The sequence below is a fragment of the Neofelis nebulosa genome, chromosome 3 (assembly GCF_028018385.1).
Source record: "Neofelis nebulosa isolate mNeoNeb1 chromosome 3, mNeoNeb1.pri, whole genome shotgun sequence".
Classification (NCBI taxonomy): domain Eukaryota; kingdom Metazoa; phylum Chordata; class Mammalia; order Carnivora; family Felidae; genus Neofelis; species Neofelis nebulosa.
In genome coordinates, this window is record NC_080784.1 from 124,235,461 (window position 1) to 124,255,582 (window position 20,122).

At 38.1% G+C, this 20,122-nt stretch overlaps 1 protein-coding gene and 1 long non-coding RNA gene across 6 annotated transcripts in view; one reads left to right on the top strand and one right to left on the bottom strand.

The window, feature by feature from the left end:
* Positions 1 to 8,322: 8,322 nt before the first annotated feature.
* Positions 8,323 to 20,122, top strand: part of EIF4E (eukaryotic translation initiation factor 4E) — a 54,198-nt gene continuing 42,398 nt past the window's right edge. The window contains exons 1-2 of one of the 5 annotated variants that reach the window (XM_058721844.1): positions 8,323 to 8,341; positions 12,371 to 12,417. In XM_058721844.1, the coding sequence (XP_058577827.1) occupies positions 12,400 to 12,417 (18 nt within the window). In that variant the 5' untranslated portion in view covers positions 8,323 to 8,341; positions 12,371 to 12,399. Of the gene's footprint in view, positions 8,342 to 10,515; positions 10,633 to 10,953; positions 11,400 to 12,370; positions 12,418 to 13,031; positions 13,106 to 20,122 lie in introns of those variants that run through there. The other 4 variants (XM_058721843.1, XM_058721845.1, XM_058721846.1 and 1 more) reach the window with 4 other exon arrangements.
* The window catches only part of LOC131507297 (uncharacterized), a 35,210-nt gene continuing 28,279 nt past the window's right edge, over positions 13,192 to 20,122 (bottom strand). Inside the window, exon 2 of the long non-coding RNA XR_009259432.1 lies at positions 13,192 to 13,419. This is a non-coding gene — a long non-coding RNA (uncharacterized LOC131507297). The remainder of the gene's footprint in view (positions 13,420 to 20,122) is intronic.

The window sequence follows — 20,122 nt, forward strand, 5'->3', positions numbered from 1 at the left end:
CCCTTGCTTTTGGGGGACCTATTTGGAAAAAAAGTTGCTACAGCTGATGTCAGAGAAATTATTGCCTGTGCTCTCTTCTAGAATTTTTATGGATTCAGGTCTCACATTTAGGCCTTTAATCCATTTTGAATTTATTTTTGTGTTTGGTGTAAGGAAGTAGTACAGTTTCATTCTTTTGCCTGTTGCTGTCCAGTTTTCCCAACACCATTTGTTGAAGAAACTGTCTTTTGCCCATTAGATATTCTCTCCAGCTTTGTTGAAGATTACTTGACCATATAATTGTGGGTTCATTTCTGGATTTTCTATTCTGTTCTATTGACCTATGTGTGTCTATTTTTGTGCCAGTACCCAACTGTTTTGATTACTATAGTTTTATAATACGACTCGAAGTCAGGAATTGTGATACCTCCAGTTTTGTTTTTTTCTCAAGATTGCTTTGTCTATTTAGTTCTTTTGTGGTTCCATACAAATTATAGCATTGTTTATTCTAGTTCTGTGAAAAATGCTGTCAGTATTTTTATTGCATTAAATGTGTAGATTGTTTCGGGTAGGATAGACATTTTAACAGTATTTGTTCTTCCAATCTATGAGCATGGAATGTCTTTTCATTTCTTTGTGTCATCTTCAATTTCTTCCATCAGTGTTTTATAGTTTCCAGAGTACAGGTCTTTCACCTGTTTGGTTAGGTTTATTCCTAGGTATCTTACTATTTTTGGCATTCACCAGTGTTTTCTAAGGCCACACCCATGTGGGGCTGCAGTGAACTTCTATTTTCAGCTTGCACCCACTTATTGAGTGGACCCAGCCATGATTCAAATTTGAGATTTCCTCCTCCATCAGGTGATCTTGAGTAATTCTCCATATAGCCACAGTGTAAGGTGAAGGAGATGTGCTAATGCAAACTACTTGGGCCCTCTGGTTCTATGTATGCTAGATTCCAGGTGTACAACTTTCATCTCATTATGAATCATTGCTAGGCTACCTAACCTTGTGACTTGGTGGAATAGATCTGACAGAACTCAGCTCATCATGGGTAGTTGCAACCATATGGTCACTTGATGTCCCATGGGCAAGTACTCCCCTTGTATCAGGGATTAATCATGCCTAAAATTGTTTTTCAAAAGGAGTAAAATTCTCTGCTGCAAAAGTCGTGGCCTTTCTCTGAAACCCCAGAAGCTTACATTGTGATTATCCTACTGCAGCTTGCCAAAAATACCACATGGCATCTTTTACCACCATTGATACCTCTAACATCATAGTTCTTCTGGTTCAGTGGCCCAAAGAGTGGGACTGTTCGCACCATAATCTGGTTCTGCTCTAGAACTCTCTCCTCTGGGCGCTACTTAAAGGTAGCAGCCTTTATCGCTTCATCCCAGGAGTAGAATATGTTGCTTTCAGAATCTGAAGAAGCATGTATCTGATGTTATGCTTCCTTTTTCATTGGAGATAGTGTTAGATGCAATAATTAGTCCTTTAGTTTGGATGAGATATCCTGGCGTGCCTCTGACCATTAGACCCCTAAAAATTATATTGATGTGTCAGGCTCCTGAATCTTAGTAGAGTTTATCTTCTACCATCTGGTGCATATATGTCCTATCAAAATCTCCAATGTGCTAACCCATTTGCTCATGCAGTTTGATTAGAATGATGTCACTGATACAGCAGGTAAATGTGAGGTTCTGCAGGATGTCCATTGAAGCTTCATGGAACTACATTATGTCAGAGGCATATAATATACTGTATAATAACATAGCCTGAGGGCAAAATTATAAACATATATGTCCTGTCCATGTAAATGCAGTCTTTCTAATCCACATTTTGGATAAGGATGGGAAAGGAATTTCACCAAATTAGTGGATATATATGATGTGCCGTGGCCATATTAATCTGCTATAGCAAAGATATTATGTTTGGTACAGCAGCAGCAATTGGGGCTTCCATTTAGTTGAGTTTCAAAGGTCTAATGTGATTTTGGGGGGAACTATCTAGCTTTTATATGAGCAAGACTTGCAGATTAAATCAAGATATAGTGGGGGGGGGGTCACCATCCGTGCATCTTTTTGAGTTTTAGGAGTGGTATTATCATTGTTCCCAGAAATATACTACTTTTGGTTTATTATCTTAACTGGAATCAGTCGGGAAAGAGGAGAAGTTTCAGAGGTCTTCACTTGGCCTTTACCACTATGAAATCTTTTCTCCCAAGGGCCAAAATTCCAACTACCAAGTATGACTATTCCAGTTACACATTCAGGGAATGGTAAAATAATCACCAGGTGGCTTTCTTGATACAGTGGATTTACTGCGACCTAGACCCTAACCAGGATTCCACTTATTACTTGAATTCCATATGCTCTGATTCTAAGAAAGGAGCCAAGATGATTTTTCAGGGCTCTGGATATCAATGTAAAGTCAGACATGAGTCTAACAACATTAGAAATATTTAGGTATTACCTTTTCCAAGGTGTACAGTTACCCAAGTGGCCATAGATCCATTTGAGGAAGGACTGGGAAAATCATTTCCCCATTACTGGCCATGGTTCCTTTCTCTTGGGCATCCACCTTCTTCAGTCAATGGATTTGGGGTCTGAAAACTGGCACAGGCCCAGGAATTGGGCAAAAGATTGAGATGAGTATATTTATCTTGGTAAGCACTGAGAAATGTACAGAATTGTTAAATCATATTGTACAACTGAAACTAATATAATACTGTATATTAATCATAATTGGATTAAAAAATTGTGATGTTTTATCGATACAACTGCCTTCGGCTTTCCTTTTATCCATCATAATTTTTTGACTGTACAAATCAAATAGTGCCCTTGTTGCCTGCCCATCAGTTTTACACTTAGACACTTCCTGTCTTATTAACGGTTTCCATAATTCTGAGGGACAGGCCCCATTGGCTGCTATACACTTTTTTTTAAAGAAATTAGGTCTTTTTTTTTTTTTTTTTTGGCTTATTTATTTTGACAGAGACAGAGAGAGAGACAGAGAGAGCACAAGCAGAGGAGGGGCAGAGAGAAGGGGAGTCAGAATCTCAAGCAGGGTCCACACCATCAGTGCACAGCCCAGTGTGGGGCTTGAACTCACAAACCACCAGACCATGACCTGAGTTGAGATCAAGAGTCGGACGCTTAACCGACTGTGCCACCCAGGCACCCCCACACACTCTTCAATTATCACAAATATTCTTGTCAATCCTATTGATTCAAAGATCATCTAGATGAAGAACTTACAGTTGTTTATTACAGTTTCAACATTTTGTAGATTTAAAGATTTTCTCCCTCTCTGTACCCCTCCCCCACTCATACTCTCTCTCTCAAAAAAAATAAAATAAACATTAAAAAAAATTTAAAGAGTTTCTAAAATAAAAGGTAGGGTAGAAACCAGTGATAAAAATTATTAACAATATATTCTCTTAATTCTTTTTAGCACTCATTGCTGATGAGTTTGTGTGACCTGTCATGTCAACCTAACACTTTTGGAGAGCAATGTGAATTCCAATATGTATAAAGAGTGAACATTTTGTTTATCTTATATAAATTGTTTAATTCCATTGCTGAAAATTCATCCTGAAAGAATCATCTAAAATATGAAAAAAAATTCTCATGAATGTATGTATTATTCATAATAGTATTATTCATAATAGGAGGAAAGTGGAAATAACCTGAAATATAACTGTGGGGAATTGGGCAAGAGAATTGTAATATACCTACCCAGTGGAATATTCTGAAGCCACTTATGTTACCAGTGTTGTGATGTACTAGGGATGACACAGTATTACTTATGCAGTATTTCTTCCAGAAATGCACAAACCCAAAAATGTTGTATCCACATAACAATAACCTTATCAGCACTGAGTGTCAAACTGTGGTAAGAAAACAATCCAATAAACCAAGGTAAGGGATATTGTTCAAAACTACTGTCCTTTATTCCTCACAGTGTCAATATCTCAAAAGGCAAAGAAAAACTGAGACATTGTTCCAAATTAAAGAAAACTGAAAGGACATCACAACTCATGTGATGCATGATCCTGGACTGGGAAAAAAAACAAAAACAAAAACAAAACCCAGTTCTATGAAAGTAATTATTGGAACAACTGGCAAAATTCAATATTGATTATATGTTTTAGATAAAAGTATTGAATCAGTATTATATATCTTGATTACATTAATTATATGGCTTTGTAAGAACATGTCTTTATACTTAGGAGGGGTATGCTGAACTATTTAGAGGTCATTATGTCTGCAACTTGCTCTTGAATGGCTCAGGAATAATGAAAGATTGAGAAACAGAGCAACGTATTAATTACTGGTGAAGTTAGAAAGATTTGTGGGAGTTTACTGTTGCAACGATTCTGTAAATTTGATAATTTTTCAAAATAAAATGTTTAAAAATGTTCTCCAGTCTGTAACCAATGTTCAATTTGCAATGTTTGCAATAAAATATCATGTGAAAAAATGCCCAGTTCAAAATTGTATGTGCCCTATAATTGTCAAAGCATAAAATGTTGGCATGTTGGATATACTGGAGTAGTAGAAGAGATTTTCTTAAATTTTTTTTCTTTTATATTGTTTGTTATATTGTACTTAAAATGAAACCACTATGTAAGATTAAATGCATTTCAAAAATCACCAAGGGCAAAAACAATAATAAATAATAAGAATAACAAAATAATTTTTAAAAAGTTCCACTTCTGCTCCAGGGTTCCTTAACTATTTTGAAAAACAGAAGTTTAGTTTATAGATTAAAAGTAATTTAAGCTGTTGTTCCAATCCCAAAGTGAATTTAAAGTCCAGTTCTAAATTAAAAAACAAACAAATAATAATAAAACAAATTTAGCTTTGGTGTGGGTGTGATTTTTTTTTTTTTTTAAATGAGCTAAGCACCAGCCTTTTAAATAATGTTATCTTCTATCAGGTATCTGATTTAATCTCCCAAAACAGCAGCATAATTCCAAGTTTCTTTGTCAACACCTTAAATACCTTTAGCCCCTAGGCAGGTTCAGAAAATAGCATGAATTTCCTATATTAAACATTCTCTTTTGAGCTTAAAAAACAAAACAAAGAGCTTTATTGTGGTATAGTTGACTTAGAATGTAACATTGCTTCTTAAGATAAAAAAATAAACAAAAGTAATAAGCTAAAATATTTTAAAACTTTCACTCAAATATTTTCAGTCAAGTACTGTTGATTGCTCTGCCTTTCAAGTATTACATTTAGCCATTTCTTTTTGTAATTAACAAAACACAATAATTTCCCCTTGACTTTTTATTTATTTATTTACATTTTTTATTTATTTTTGAGAGAGACAAAGCACAAGTGGGGGAGGGGCAGAGAGAGAGAGAGAGACAGAGACAGAGACAGAGACAGAATCCAAAGCAGGCTCCAGGCTCTGAGCTGCTAGCACAGAGCCCGATGCGGGGCTCAAACTCACAAACCGTGAGATCATGACCTGAGCCAAAGTTGGATGCTCAACCGACTAAGCCACCCAGGTGCACCCTGCCCCACTTGGCTTTTTAATTTTAATAATGGCTATTGACATTTTCCTATATATTTCCAAAAATCTCTTTCAGAATGTAAAAATTAAGCTCTATTAGGATATTAAGACGGTGTTTACCCATCTTGCCATCTTACTTTATTATAAAATGAAATAGTTACCACATTTAACTTTCATCTGAATAAATTCTACTTATCAGGGGTGGGTAGGAGGAAGCATATAAGCATATAAAGATATAAGAAAGAATATTTAAACAAAGTCAGATTATTTTTTAAGGTGCCATTTCCATAAATTGTCTGGCAATTAAATTAACAGTTTATTTCATAAGTCTGCTCAGAAATGGTATTTTGTCATTTCCCAGAAGTCAGTTTTTACAAGGTAAATATATCCAGTCTGCTAACATGCATATCTGGATTAAATCCTTCCCCCCTTCTTAAAACCTGATAATCTCAGGTACTGATATGATAAAGTACAGACTCTTGTTTCCTAATTTTTCATTTAAGAGCTCTGAATGCTGTTGGTTAATTTGTACTAAATGCATCCATAGAGCTGGTAAAAGTTCTTCCCAAATAGCATGTCCTTAAGAGTAATTTCTCATTTTTTCCAGAGACTAATGGCTCCCTGAGTATTATTAGCATTATATTATAATTTATATTAATAAAACAATAATCATGGTTTTCCATTAGCTACTTGAAACACACAGGATCATATCAGAATTTTTAGTACATCTCATGTTTTTAAGCAACATCCTAACTGAGGACTGGTATCTCTCAAACTTTGAAATTAAAAAGTTTAGATGTAGGTAAATCAAAAATTCCTAATTCATAGCTGTCTAAAGATGCAGTTGAAATAGAAAGGCACATGGCAAGTCCTGAAGAAGGGTAATTAGCCATCCATACAATTCCTACAGATTGACATTTCCTCAGAGAATCATTACAGTCCAAAGACACAGAGAAAATCCAGCCCACAGGGGTAGTTTTCTACTTGCCAAGCTCAGAGAGCATAAGTATAAAAAACTAAAAAACTAAGTACTGTTTAAAAAAAACAAAAAAAAAGGACTGTGGGATGCCTGGCTGGCCCTGTTGGTACAGCAAGTGATTCTTGATCTTGGGGTCATGGGTTCAAGTCCCATGTTGGATTTAGAGCTTACTTTAAAAATATTTTTTAAAAACTGGACTCTGAGCTGGAGCACCTGGGTGGCTCAGTCAGTTAAGATTCCAACTCTTATTTCAGCTCAGGTCACGATCTCACAGTTCATGAGTTTGGTTCGGAAGTTCAAGCCCTGAGTTGGGCTCTGCACCGACAGCATGGAGCCTACTTGGGATTCTCTCTCTCTCTCTCTCTCTCTCTCTCTCTCTCTCTCTCTTCCCCCTTCCCTGACTCTCTCTCTCTCAAAAATAAACATTTTTTTTTAATGGACTCTGAGTGATATAGCTATTATGGATCATGTTTCCATATCAGTCCTGCATACATACAAATCAATATGGGAACATATGTTTCATATGACTATGAACCTGGAATCAAAGCAAGATGAATTTGTTGTATGGTTGGTGTCCTCAAGAAACCATTTCCAATGAGGAACAATGGACCAGAGATCCATGTTTTTGCACCAGAGCACCAGTCCACAGAACAATGCTAGGGACAGATCACCAAATATAGTCATTTTAGATTTCTCTTTTACAGATGGCAAGCAGGCCATCTGCCACCCATTAATACATTTCTGTCTTTAGACAAATTCAGTGCAGGCATTTATTCACAATGAAAATTCAGTCATGCCTCCCTGGGAGTTCCACTTAAATCTCTGAATTTTGAGTGTTTACAATCCTGTAGGTTATTTCTAAATACTATGGATCTTATCCCATATGTTTAATTTTTTTCCCAATTTGTTTTAAAAGGTAAAGTAAATTCATTTGGGAACTACCTTATTTTTGCCCAACATACTGCTTACATGAATTTTTCACATACTCTTTGCAGATGATTTCTTTCTCATTGTTTCAGAAAATGATTTTACTTACTAGGTGGTCCAATCACAATCTAGTCAATATTACACAGTGTTAAGAGTCCTGGAGACCAAACTGTGTTCTTGGAAAAGTTATTTAACCTTAGTTTATCTATCTCAGAACATTGTTTTGAAGATATGAGGTTATTATCATGGCAAGTAAACTGCATAATGTGGTGCTTGGCATATCATAATTTTTCTATTACATTATTAGTTTTCAGGCTAGAATTTTATGTAGTTTTAAAAATTAGATTTGAATTTTCCCAAATATTTGTTAGCAATCTACCTACAAATCACAGGAAGCTTCTCTTTTACCAGTGGAGACAACCTGCAATTAATTAAATAACGTTTAATATGATACTGGGTTTAGAGCTAGGGTAATGACGTAGTCTGAAGAAAAAGAAAGAAAGGTAAGGAGATAAAGAGTAATGAGTATGCTAACTTAGGGTGGTCAAGGAAGTGTTTTGTCAGGAAATGGCTTTAAAACATAGACCTGAGTGAAATGAGGGAAGGAACTAGGTGATGGGTTCAATTCATTAGATGAATGAGTGCTTGTTATGATGCTTGTTAGCTGCATCCTTTTGGTTCTTAGTCACGCTTCTTTATACGGGTACTGAACTATTTATATTTCTATGACTTAGCAGGCCACGCAGATTTTACAGTCCAGGAAGGAAGTGCCTGGGCTTCCCATGTGCTTTAAATATCTGCCAGTGATTACACATTTCCCATGACTGACTTAGTACTTCTTGAGTGGTTTGTCAGTTCTGTAAACGAACTTAGTATCAGAAGTCCTTTGAAGAGGAGCAAGCATTTGGAAGAACCTACCAGAGGAGAGCAGCTATGGTATGGAGGAAAGAATCTTGAGTCAAGAGAATTGGGTTTGAATGCCGGCTCACCACTGACTGTGTGGACTTGTATATGTCCCCTAAATTTACTGCATTTGTTTCTTTATCTCTAAAATGGGGTTGATAACGTTTAATTCACCTAATTGTTGTAAAGGTCAAATGAAATAATTGATATGAAAAATACTTGGTATGCAATAGGAAATCAGTAAATGTTACTTGACTTTGAAAACTAGGAGTATCCTTAAAGATAATGGGCTGTGGTTGTTTCTCTGCATAAAATAATTCTTAAGCATATTACACTAAATTAAAAAGTAGAAATAAGAAATTTATGTAACTATAAAATTGTAGTTAACATTGAATTCTTACCATGTTCTAAGAACTATTCTAAGCATGTTACATGGGTTAATTCAATTATTTCTCACACTGATCAAACAAGATAAGTACTATTATTCTGCACATTTAACTCATGACAAAAATAAGGCACAAAGATGGGGATCCTGGCTAATTCAGTTGGTAGAGCATGCAACTCTCAATCTCAGGTCATGAGTTCAAGCCCCACATTGGGCGTGGAGCCCACTTAAAAAATGAGGCACAAAGAGACTAAATAATCTGCATACTGTCATACAGTAAGTGGTGGGATTGGGATAATAAATTAATAAATGCGATAATTAAAAGATTACTTATCCTGTCCCAAGCCATCACCTAGGTCTTTCCTTTTTAAAAAAAATAAACTTTTTTTATTTTTTAAAGTTTATTTATCTTGAGAGACAGAGAGAGGGAGGGAGAGAGACAGGGGGCATGCAGAGGGAGAGAGAGAATCCCCATGCTAATGGTGCAGAGCCTAAACCCAGGAACTGGGAGATCATGCCCTGAGCCCAAATACAGGAATTGCGAGATCGTGACCTGAGTTGAAATCAAGAGTCAGACGCTTAACCAACTGAACCACCCAGGCATCCCACCTAGGTCTTTCCTAAAGGAACATACCTGTAGAAAGTGACAGTAACAAAAAAAAATAGAACTTAAGGCACGATCAAGTTTAAAGAGGGTGAATAAGGTTAAAAAAAAAAAAAAACAACACCTCACTGTTAATGTTAATTAAAGGTTGCTTTAGATTATATCTAAAGCTAATAAATAGCCAACCCTGTAATATTAAGGATCATTTATTATGCAATTTCATATCTTCTTTCATCTTCTGAAGATCTACTCATTTTAAGAAAAACGGTTGCTTAATATTGATCAGAGACTAAGAAAGACTAAAAAAGGTACCTAATAAGAACAGATTATCTAAAATTCCAAGGCTTTTAGAAAAAAATCCTAGAGAGTGCAGCAATAATATTTTTGAGGGATTGATTGTAACAGATGTGATCAGTTTGAACCATAGTTGAACAATGCCCAGCAAAACAATGACTCTGGTTATCTAGAAACTGAAAATTACAATGACAAAGAGGTAAATAAATGATAAAAACAACCTATGTGTTCTATCAAATTATTTAAAATCTTTTACCATGAGTTAAATCTATAAAGGCTAGTAGTAATATGCCAGCTTGAGAAATATATTATGTAGGGAAAAGATCATGACTATACATGCTAAATGATAACCAATCATCCCAGGCTTACAAATAATAATTACCATGATATTATACTGAACCATTAGTTATATATTAACTTATTAACTAACTAAATGAAGTAGAATATATTTCAATACCATATCCCATTTCATATATCTTTTTATTGCCCTTTTCCTTAAGAATAAGCATGAATATGGCAGTAAGATGACAAATGGAATTTTCTGTAGATTAACAGAAAAATAAAGTATAACATTTCTTCTCTGCATATTTTAAGCTGGAAAAAACAAAACCACATAAACACATGGATAAAAACTTAACCACCAAATCAGAATCTAATGGAGATGTATTAGGTGGAGACCCATCAATGTGCCATAAAAACACATGCAACAAAGTGTATACAAAAAGGAGAGAAATTAAGCTACAAAGAATAGAAGCATATACAAGTATTATAGAAGTATTAGGTTGACTGACAAAAGTGGGTAGTTTTTTAATCAAGAGAAAAGTTAATAAAACAGAAGCTATCATTAAAAAAAGTTTTAAGAACATCACTGGATTTCAGTCCCATATGGGGACTGAAATTTCCTTAATTCTTTGCTGTTTTCTAGCAGCACTGTGAAAATACATCTATGTTATCTCCTCAAAGAAGATAACCAGACACTACAAGAAGATACACTGAGATCAACTGTAATTACTTTGGACAGTTTAACAGTAGATCGTCTTTGTAAGTAGAAATTCATTTACCCTGTTTTTGTTTTGTTTTGTTTGTTTTAGAATTCCATCTACTTTTAAGCCTACTAGAACTAAGCTGACTGGAAAAAAGCTTTCATTAATCACCTCTGACATCCAGGGAAACCAAAACATATGAACAGGCAATGGTTTTGAGTTCTTATACAGTCTCAATTATGTGTTAGTCAACTCAAGCAACCATTATGTACTCAATAATAGGTATGACACAGGTCTGGACATCAGCAACACAATAAGCGGGCAGGCACAGGCAGTCTACTTATACTGATATTTTAGTATTAACATTCTTAAGAAGTATGGAAGATAGTAATGATATGTCTTCCTAACTAGAACTTTATAGTAGTGCTCTACTAGATTTATCTCTATTTTATTAACATCAAGACTGCAGAATAACACCGTCTTAAGAAATAACAGCGTAGTGTCACAGAGGGAAAGGAAATGTAGGATGCCAATGTGGGGATAAATTTCTAATTGCCAATGATTGTTGTGAATATAGTGATATTTTCCTGAACATTAAAGCTTCTGTTGTAGGTAGCTACAGTAATAAAGAAAAAAGTTGTCTTGAAACTTTAAAATGTCATTATTGTACACGATAATACGACAAAGTAAACAAAAGAAAAATTTTAAATATTGTTTTAAAAAACATTAGGGGAGAGGCACGAGGTTGCTTATTATTAAGTGCTTACAGAGTCGGATGCATTTTCAAAGCTGGTTACAATCATTACCACAGCACACCCTTGTGAGGTAAGTGTATTATCATCTGTGGTTCATAAATGAAAATGCCAGGCACTGAATCACTTGCCTAAGGAGAATGAGTCAACGTCAAGAGTCATAGTTGACCGACCTAACTTCTGACGGTCAGTCCAGGGCTTAGTCAGCGGGGCCCGGAGTGGCTTCCCTGGCTGGCACCTGGACTTAGGCTATTTCCGTTCACGTTAAAGCAGAATAGTGGAACTGAGAAGACAGAACTTTCAAATAATTTTTTACTTCTACTCAAGATTTAGCCCTGTGCTCTTAATCTCAGGATTTAGGGCAGGAAAAGCTGTCGGGTGCACTCCCCCTCCCCCAACCTGTGGCAACTGGGAACTGTGGACGGTTCTGCCACCCCCTTTCGCAGTGATGGCAATGAGTGACCACCAGCGTTAGCAGAGCCGGGGGACGGGGGAGGGTGGATTGCTTTAAACAACGACTCTCCATCGCCGCCTCTTTCGGAAAGCAAGAGAAAATGGTGGGAAGTCAAACAAAATTTAAATAAACAGACAACTTGTCCTAGGACCTCAACTAAGCAGATGAAACCTCATTGTGCGCGCTGAGCCTGCAGTTCCCAACTTTCGGGGGAAAATGGGAGGACAGGGCAACAAAGGACACGGCAGCAATGTCTGGCAGTAAACGCTACATCACCTATCCAGGCGGAAGAGCACAGGACTAAAAACCACGCACTGACTCGCTAGGGTCCGCAGCCGAGAACCGCGCACCCAGCTCACCAACCACGTGACAAGTCCTTTTTTTTTTTTTTTTTAAACTTCTTTTCCCTTAAAAAAAAGAGAGGGAGAGTGAGTGAGCGAGAGACTCCACTTCCCAGAAGCCTCTTGTTACCCACGCAGCCGCAGTCTTGCGCAGGCGCCGCCAGGGCCAAACGGACACGTCGGTCACGTGAACACTAGCCGGCCAATCCGGTTTGAATCTCGTTTTTTTCTTCTCACCCCCCCCTTCAGGAGCGGTTGTGCGATCAGATCGATCTAAGATGGCGACTGTGGAACCGGTGAGTATTGCCTTTGGCCCCCACCCCCACCGGTCCCCGCGCTCCGTCTCCCTTCGGACTAGGGGACCCCGCGGGACGGCGTTCCCGGCGCGCACGCTGCCTCTTGCTGCCCCCTCCCCCTCTTCTTGGGTCTGACCTCTCCGCGGGCAACTGGGGGCGCCCCGGCGGCTGGCCGCGGCGGCGTGTAGCGCACACGTTCTGGTGGGGGCCCAAGAGCTGGGGGAGAGAGGTGGGGGAGGGGCGGCACGGCGCCTCCTGTGAAGCCGCGAGGTGGTCTACAAGGGTGGAGGGTGATCGGGGCCCTGGGCTAGGTGTGTGGGGCTTGTGTCTTCGGGATAGAAGGGTGCAGGACTGGCTCCGAGCGGGCGCCGGGATCCGCAGGGAGGGTGGGCGGCAAGACGGCCTGGAATGAGATGGAGGAGGGAGCCCCGGAGTAGAATTTCCCTCCCTCTTTCCCTCCCGAGCTCCAGCCTGGGGGTTCGGGTGCCAGACGTGCGCGGGTCTTCCTTAGACCGGTGGGCCAGGGAGCCGGTGGGCGCGCGTTGCCGAAGGGTGGGTTGGGCGGGAGTGGTGCCGCCGCACGCGCGGAGCAGCTTCGACCTCGCCGAGGGGAGCCGAGAGGGGCAAGCGCATGTTACTCCAGCGCGCTCAAGAGTTGCCGGGGTTGGCGGCTGGGGAGGCGAGAAAGGTTTGGGGCGGGAAGGAGAACCTCGTGTAGAGCGGTAAAGCTCTCAGAGTAGGATGAAGGGAGGTGGTGGTGAGAAACGGGGATCACATTGTCCTCTCCCCTCCATGCTTGTTACTGGGCTGTCATGGAGGAGGGAAGGGGGAGGAGCGAGGCCTACTGATCGCTGCTGCTGGTCTAGTTGCCGGCCGGACCTGCTGCGTTTCACACGCGCCTGTCTTCCATTCATTCATCCTTTTCGCTCTGCGCACGTCTCCAAGAATGCGGATGGGTCTTGATCCGTCTGTCCTTACGAGCCTTTGTCGTCTGAAAGATTTCTAAGGCACAGTTTATTGGAAATAGGAACTTAACTTTAAAAATTGGTTTTCCATACTTTTTTTTTTTTTTTTTTTACCCGTTCTACCGGCTTTCCTTTCAGCTTAGGCACCATCTTAAACTTAGTTGAAGCAAGCCGATCCCAGTACTTTGGTAGTTACCGCCCAAAGAAGAGAGGATATCTTTGTCGTAGTTTGGTTTGCCGGCACTGGCTCATTTACAGGCCTGGGTTGCTGTTTTAGGAATGTCGCATCTAAGTGAAATTGTTTTAGAGGCATAATATGGAGTATTTTAACAACTAGAAGACCTGTGACACTCGAACCAGTTCTAGACCTTGGTTGCCAGATATTTGTGTGTATCTTTAATGGTAGTTTGTGATTTTTGATAATGACTTACCAGTTTGCTTTGACTTTTTACAAACTTTCATAGCTAGGTCAAAAATTAGCCATGGAAAGGCTTATAGAATACAAAAAGACTTATTTTTCATTACATTGATGTAAACTATCCTTAGCTTGTTGTCAGAATTTAAGGCAGTTCTTCTGTTTGGTTACTTGTTTTTTATTGGTACCAGTTTTCATTTATGTTTCTGAAAATTAGGTTGGCTGCAAAACTGTCTCTTAATTTTCTGATACAGTTAACTGACTTTGGAACATTCATGTTCCAAATAAAGGTATAGGATGAATATGAAAATACTCCCTTTTAACAAGTTTCCATATTTGCTTTTTACTGGATCTGCTTTCCTAGCCACGGTAGTAGCATCATTAAAAAACATTACAGCTGGGGCGCGGCGCCTGGGTGGCGCAGTCGGTTAAGCGTCCGACTTCAGCCAGGTCACTATCTCGCGGTCCCTGAGTTCGAGCCCCGCGTCAGGCTCTGGGCTGATGGCTCGGAGCCTGGAGCCTGTTTCCGATTCTTTGTCTCCCTCTCTCTCTCTGCCCCTCCCCCGTTCGTGCTCTGTCTCTCTCTGTCCCAAAAATAAATAAAAAACGTTGAAAAAAACAAAACATTACAGCTGATAATAGGAACAAGGCTAACATATCTGAGCTGTTAAATAATGTATTCTATGAAGTTTATCAGTAACATTTAAGTCTTTTGGATTTTGCAGAGCTATGCAGTTTTGTTTCAACAGCACAGAACAGAACTACGGAGTGTTGAAGGACTATTTTGAGTCAGTAAATATTTATAGCCTCTGTTATGTTTAGGAGGTTATACCAAATGTTCTTTAGGATACAGAGTTATACAAAATGTGATTCTATACCTTGTTCAGTGTAAACTCTTAAGGAACTTAATTCCCAGTGATGTGGTCAATGATAACAGTATAGTATTCATTCTGGTGCTGACCCAGGGAAATTTAGATACTGCATTTAAATTTGGGGAGTAGGGAACCTAAAAACCTAAAGTGTGTGAAAAGTGGAGAAAGCCAGTAGTAGTTTGAGGATGTCTGTAAAGTAGACTGATATATTCATTTTTAGTGAGAATGGCAAATTTTTAGTACTTTATTTTTTGTTAAAATTTTTTTTTAATGTTTATTTTTGAGAAAGAGACCATGGGGCGGGGCGGGGGGCAGAGAGAGGGAGACACAGAATCTGAAGTAGGCGCCAGGCTCTGAGCTGTCAGAACAGAGACCAACGCAGAGCTTGAACCCACGAACCGCGAGATCATGACCTGAGTTGAAGTCAGTTGCTTAACCGACTGAGCTACCCAGGCACCCCAAATTTTTAGTTCTAATGCACCCTTTTCACAGGTTAGTCTCTTAGAATTCTTTGACAATTTTGAATAGTGGGTGGTTTTTTTTTTAAAGCAGCCTATTAGTATTGATTACGATTGAGGTATTCCTGCTGAAGCCTCCAGAAACCGTATTTGTTCACTGCTACTTTAACTAGCTTGTGAGTTTCCTTATTGCTTTTCATTTGGGCATAATCATAAGCACTTAAAGAGCTATGGGCTTTTCTTGGTTGTCCCACCTTTCATAGGCATTTGGGGAATTTTTATCTGTGGAAATTAACACAAAATATCAGTCATTTTCAGTTTGCTATTACTTGATTTTAATCAAGTGTGTGTAAGAGATCTTTTACATTAAGATGTAGCTTACAAATATTAAATTTGTTGAGAAGCTTGATAGGGCAAATTAATGGAAGCATTTTACCTCTTTACAGGTAATATGGCAAAATTTTTAACATTGGGATCAATAGTGCATTCCTGTTATTCTGTTGGCACTTGAATTGTGACTAGGTCAAAATTAGACTCAATATTAGTCATGAACATGGCAAGCAATTTCCCCGGGCCATTTTGCTTCCAGTGGGTCATGTTTCTTTGTAGCTTTATCTTCATTCTGCATTCTTAATTATTGGGCTGTTTTTTGACTTGTTCTTTTTAAGGTAAGAGGTTGTTTTGTTTTGTTTCTGTTTTAGTTGAAAGGGTATATAGTTTTACATGGTTTTTACATTTTTTAGATTTTTAAAACTACATTAATTTCATTAGTGGAATTAACTTGAACAGCTAATCTAATGTTTCCATTTTATCCTTCAGAAACATGTATTGTACTGCGAAGAGTTTATTAAAAGTAAATAAGGCTTACACATGTATTGACAAATATGTTGTATATAATTCAGTGTTTTTGGTTAATCAGAGACTGATTGACAAGCAGACCTTGCAAATTAATATACTTTTAAAAAATGTTCATTTTTGAGAGAGTGCTTGATTGTGAGGGAGGGGCCGAGAGAAGAGACAGAAGCAGGTTCCAGGCCCTCAGTGCAGACAGAGCCCCATGTGGGAATTGAGCTCATGAATTATGACCTCAGCCAAAGTTGGTCACTTAACCAACTGAGCTGCCCAGGTACCCCCCATACATATTTTTGCCTTAATCAAAAAACCCACTACATGTATCAAAGTTCATTCATGCACCAAATAAATTTGGTTCTGTTCATGTTTCAAATTTCACTTTATTTTATACTTTGAATTAATACTGTGCATAATTATTTGACTTAGAGAAATCCAATTTAGAAGGCAGACATAGTCTATATACTGAAGTTGCAGAGAATACAATGTTAAATGAATTAGGTAAGCCTAATCCAATTTGGACGGCAAATTCTAGGCAAAATTTAAAAATATGTAGTTTAACTAAGGTAAAGAATGTACAAGTACCTGGATGTAACAAGGACCTTGTGAGGTGGCTATTCTAGCAATGGTAATTTCTACTTTTCGTTCTCTGCTACTACTACTGGAAATTTCCTAGCCCTTCTGGTACCTGTGAGTTTTTCCATCTTTGTAATAGAGGCTTTCTGGAGAAATGGAAATGAGCATGGGTTGTAGTCTAATTTTAATATCTGTGTGACCTTGACTGGGATTTCTAAGTCTAGTTGAAAGAATGGGAATACGAAGATACCTTCCAATGATTTTGATTTTCAAGTGCAGTATTCAGAGGTTATGAAGTTATGTCAAGTTCATAATGTCAGTTATGAAGAACTGGATAAAGTTAATATTCCATGAATGTGTTGCATGCAAGTGTATCCATGCATAATGTATATACTCACCTTTTTCTTTGTGTGCTAAGAAATTCACATAGTTCCCTTTTGATTAGCAATCCTTGGCCAATAGCAAGAAATGCAAAGCTTATGATCTACAACCCTCAGATACTCTTCCTACTCCTATCTCTATCGTAAAAATCACTAGTGTTCCTTCAAAAGTTCTATTTGTCTGGAGAAAAAAGAAAGGATCACTTTTGACTTTCAGGTATGTGGGAATGTGGTTGGAAAATAAGTTTTTTTTCCCAGTTGGAACGTTTGATACATTATTCCATAGAAACAGTGGGAAGCTGTAATTTAGTCACATTGTTCAGTAAATTTCTGTGGAATTAGGACAAACGTGACTAACGTTGAATTTCCAGGGATACGGATTTAGAGTTCTAAGCAACTGACCATAAAAATGACCTATAAACACAACCTATTTGTGTGATTTTTAATGCAGGCAGATTTTTATTTCTTAATAATAGCTAACATACAGCACTAATATATATCAGGCACCACACTATGTGCTTTGCATATATTAATTCATTTAATCCTACAGCAACCCTATGAGCTAGATATTATTCTTAATTCAGATGAGGAAACCAAGGCACAAAGACATTAGGTAACTTTGTATGACTAACTTGGTGAAGATCACACAGCTAATAAATGGTGGGGTGGAGTTCAAACTAAAGCAGCCGGATTCCAGAGTATGCATTCTTAACCATGACACTGTCTCTCTGTGTTATGTCTTTTCCTTATTTGACCTGGGAAAATTAATTTGAGAAACTTACTAGATATTTTGCTGCAGCTGTAAAAGAAGATGTGCGGATATTTTAGGCCCTTTTCTGCAATGTTTGGTAACTGATGACCGAAGTACAGAATCATAAGGAAATAGCACTGTGGTTTCTGAATGCAAGGACTAAACAAGTAGTTATACATAAGGTTATATTTTAGTAACTGGTCCAGAACATTTTGGATAGATTTCTGAAGAAAGCAAATGGACATTTCCCTCCTCCCCCTTTTCATTTGATTTCTGGATCTTGTCAATTCAAATGATTTGCCAGTTAAAATATTTTGCTAGTGAAAACAGTATTAGTAAGTTTTTAAAAATTTGTGAATATGGAATTTACTCTTAACTTCTTTTGTACTGTTAGTAATTTTGGTGAATGGTCTGGCCAAGAGTTAAATGGTTGTTATGAAAAACTTTGAGTGTATGTTGCTAGTCTTAAAAGCTAAATTGTTTGAGGAAGGTAGTAGGAAGACCATAAGATTTCTCTGAAACTCATGGCTTTGCAGTAATTGTTAAAGACTTCATTTTATTAAAAAGTTTTTTTTTGGGGGGCGCCTGGGTGGCTCAGTCGGTAAGCGGCCGACTTCGGCCACTTACCGACTGAGCCACCCAGGCGCCCCAAAAAACTTTTTTTTTTAAATGTTTATTCATTTTTGAGAGAGCATGAATGGGGGGAGGGACAAAGAGAGGGAGACAGAATCCAAAGCAGGCTCCAGGCTCTGAGCTATCAGCGCAGAACCCGATGTGGGGCTCAAACTCATGGACTGAGAGATCATGATCCAAGCCCAAGTCCGATGCTTAACCTACTGAGCCACCCAGGTGCCCCTATTTTAATTTTTTTTTTAAAGAGAGCAGGGGAGGTATGGGAGTGGGAGGGGGGGAGAATCTCAAACAGGCTCCACACTGAATGTGGACTGGGGACTTTATCTCACAACCTTGAGATCAGGACCTGAGCCAAAATCCAGAGTCGGACAGATGGACACTCCATCAATTGAGCCACCCAGGTGCCCCTGCAGTAATTGTTAGAGCTAAAACATGTATTTGCATGTTTTTAGCTATTTTAAACTGGTTACTGTAAAGTGCTATACAGAAATTAAGTATAATCTTTCTGTGCTCTTATTATAGTGACAGTCAATAAGATTTTTATATTTATGTGAATTAATGTTAGTATTGCTATGAAGAATTTTTGTGAGGTTTTACATGGTCATCTTAGGGCAGCACCTTATGCAGCCACAAAGTCCGATAACTTCCAACTATTAACTAAGGGAAGAAAATTTGATATTTTAATGGAAAGATGAAATGTACATCTTTTTCTTGTAGTTTTTTTCCTAATGCTCTCAATATTTTGGGATAAATAATAGGTGGGAAATTCATATTTCAAGTAATATTTGTTTGTTTTTCTGCCAAGGTCACATAGTTCCTAAGTGAGGGAACTTGAACTCAAACCCAGGTCCTGGCCCCAAGCTGTATTACTTTCCTGTTCAAAAAAAGAAACAAATTCAACCAAGACTAGAAAGTCCCAACTCTTTACCTTCAGTAAAACTACTACCTTAAGCATAAAATAGCTGCATAGATCATCCTTATGCACAAATAAATGTAAAATCCTGTTTTTGAAACGATGTACCAGATGATTCATGGGCTATGGCATGGAGTAATGTGGTTTTGTTTTGTTTTTCATTTGAATTGGTACATTGTATTTTTAAATAACATTTAGGATTGTAAAATCTCTTTTGGATGTTGGTTTATAGATAATTGCATTTAGTTTTATTTTTTTACAACTTTTTTCTTGAATTAGTAATACATGCTCATGGTCCAAAATTCAGATGGGTCCCTTTAGCAGTGAAGCCTATGACCTCATTGTCAGAATAACGTTTTTAAATGCCTTAAAGAAAATATGTAGAATTATAGGGGAAACTGATTATATTGAATTACAGTAAGGATTAAGTGAGTTAAAATGAAACATTAAGGATGATGCCTGGCACAGGCTAAGTCCTGTCTTTTTTATTGCAGAAAACCTATCTTCTACCTAATTTCTCCAGCCACCTAGTTTCCCTTCCCAAAGCATTCACACTGTTGGTCGGTTTTTATTTTATTTATTTTTTTAACTTAATTTTTTTTTTTTTACATTTTATTTATTTTTGAGAGAGAGAGAGAGACTGAGCACAAGTAGGGGAGGGGCAGAGAAAGAGAGACACGCACATACACAGAATCCGAAGCAGGCTCCAGGCTCTGAGCTATCAGCACAGAGCCCGACGTAGGGCTCAAACTCACAAACCATGAGATCAAGACCTGAGCTGAAGTCGGACACTTAACCGACTGAGCCCCCCACGGGCCCCAATCAGTTTTTATTTTTTGAGGAGTCTTCTAGATATGGGCTGTCCAAGAGAACTTTCCATGATGTTGGAAATG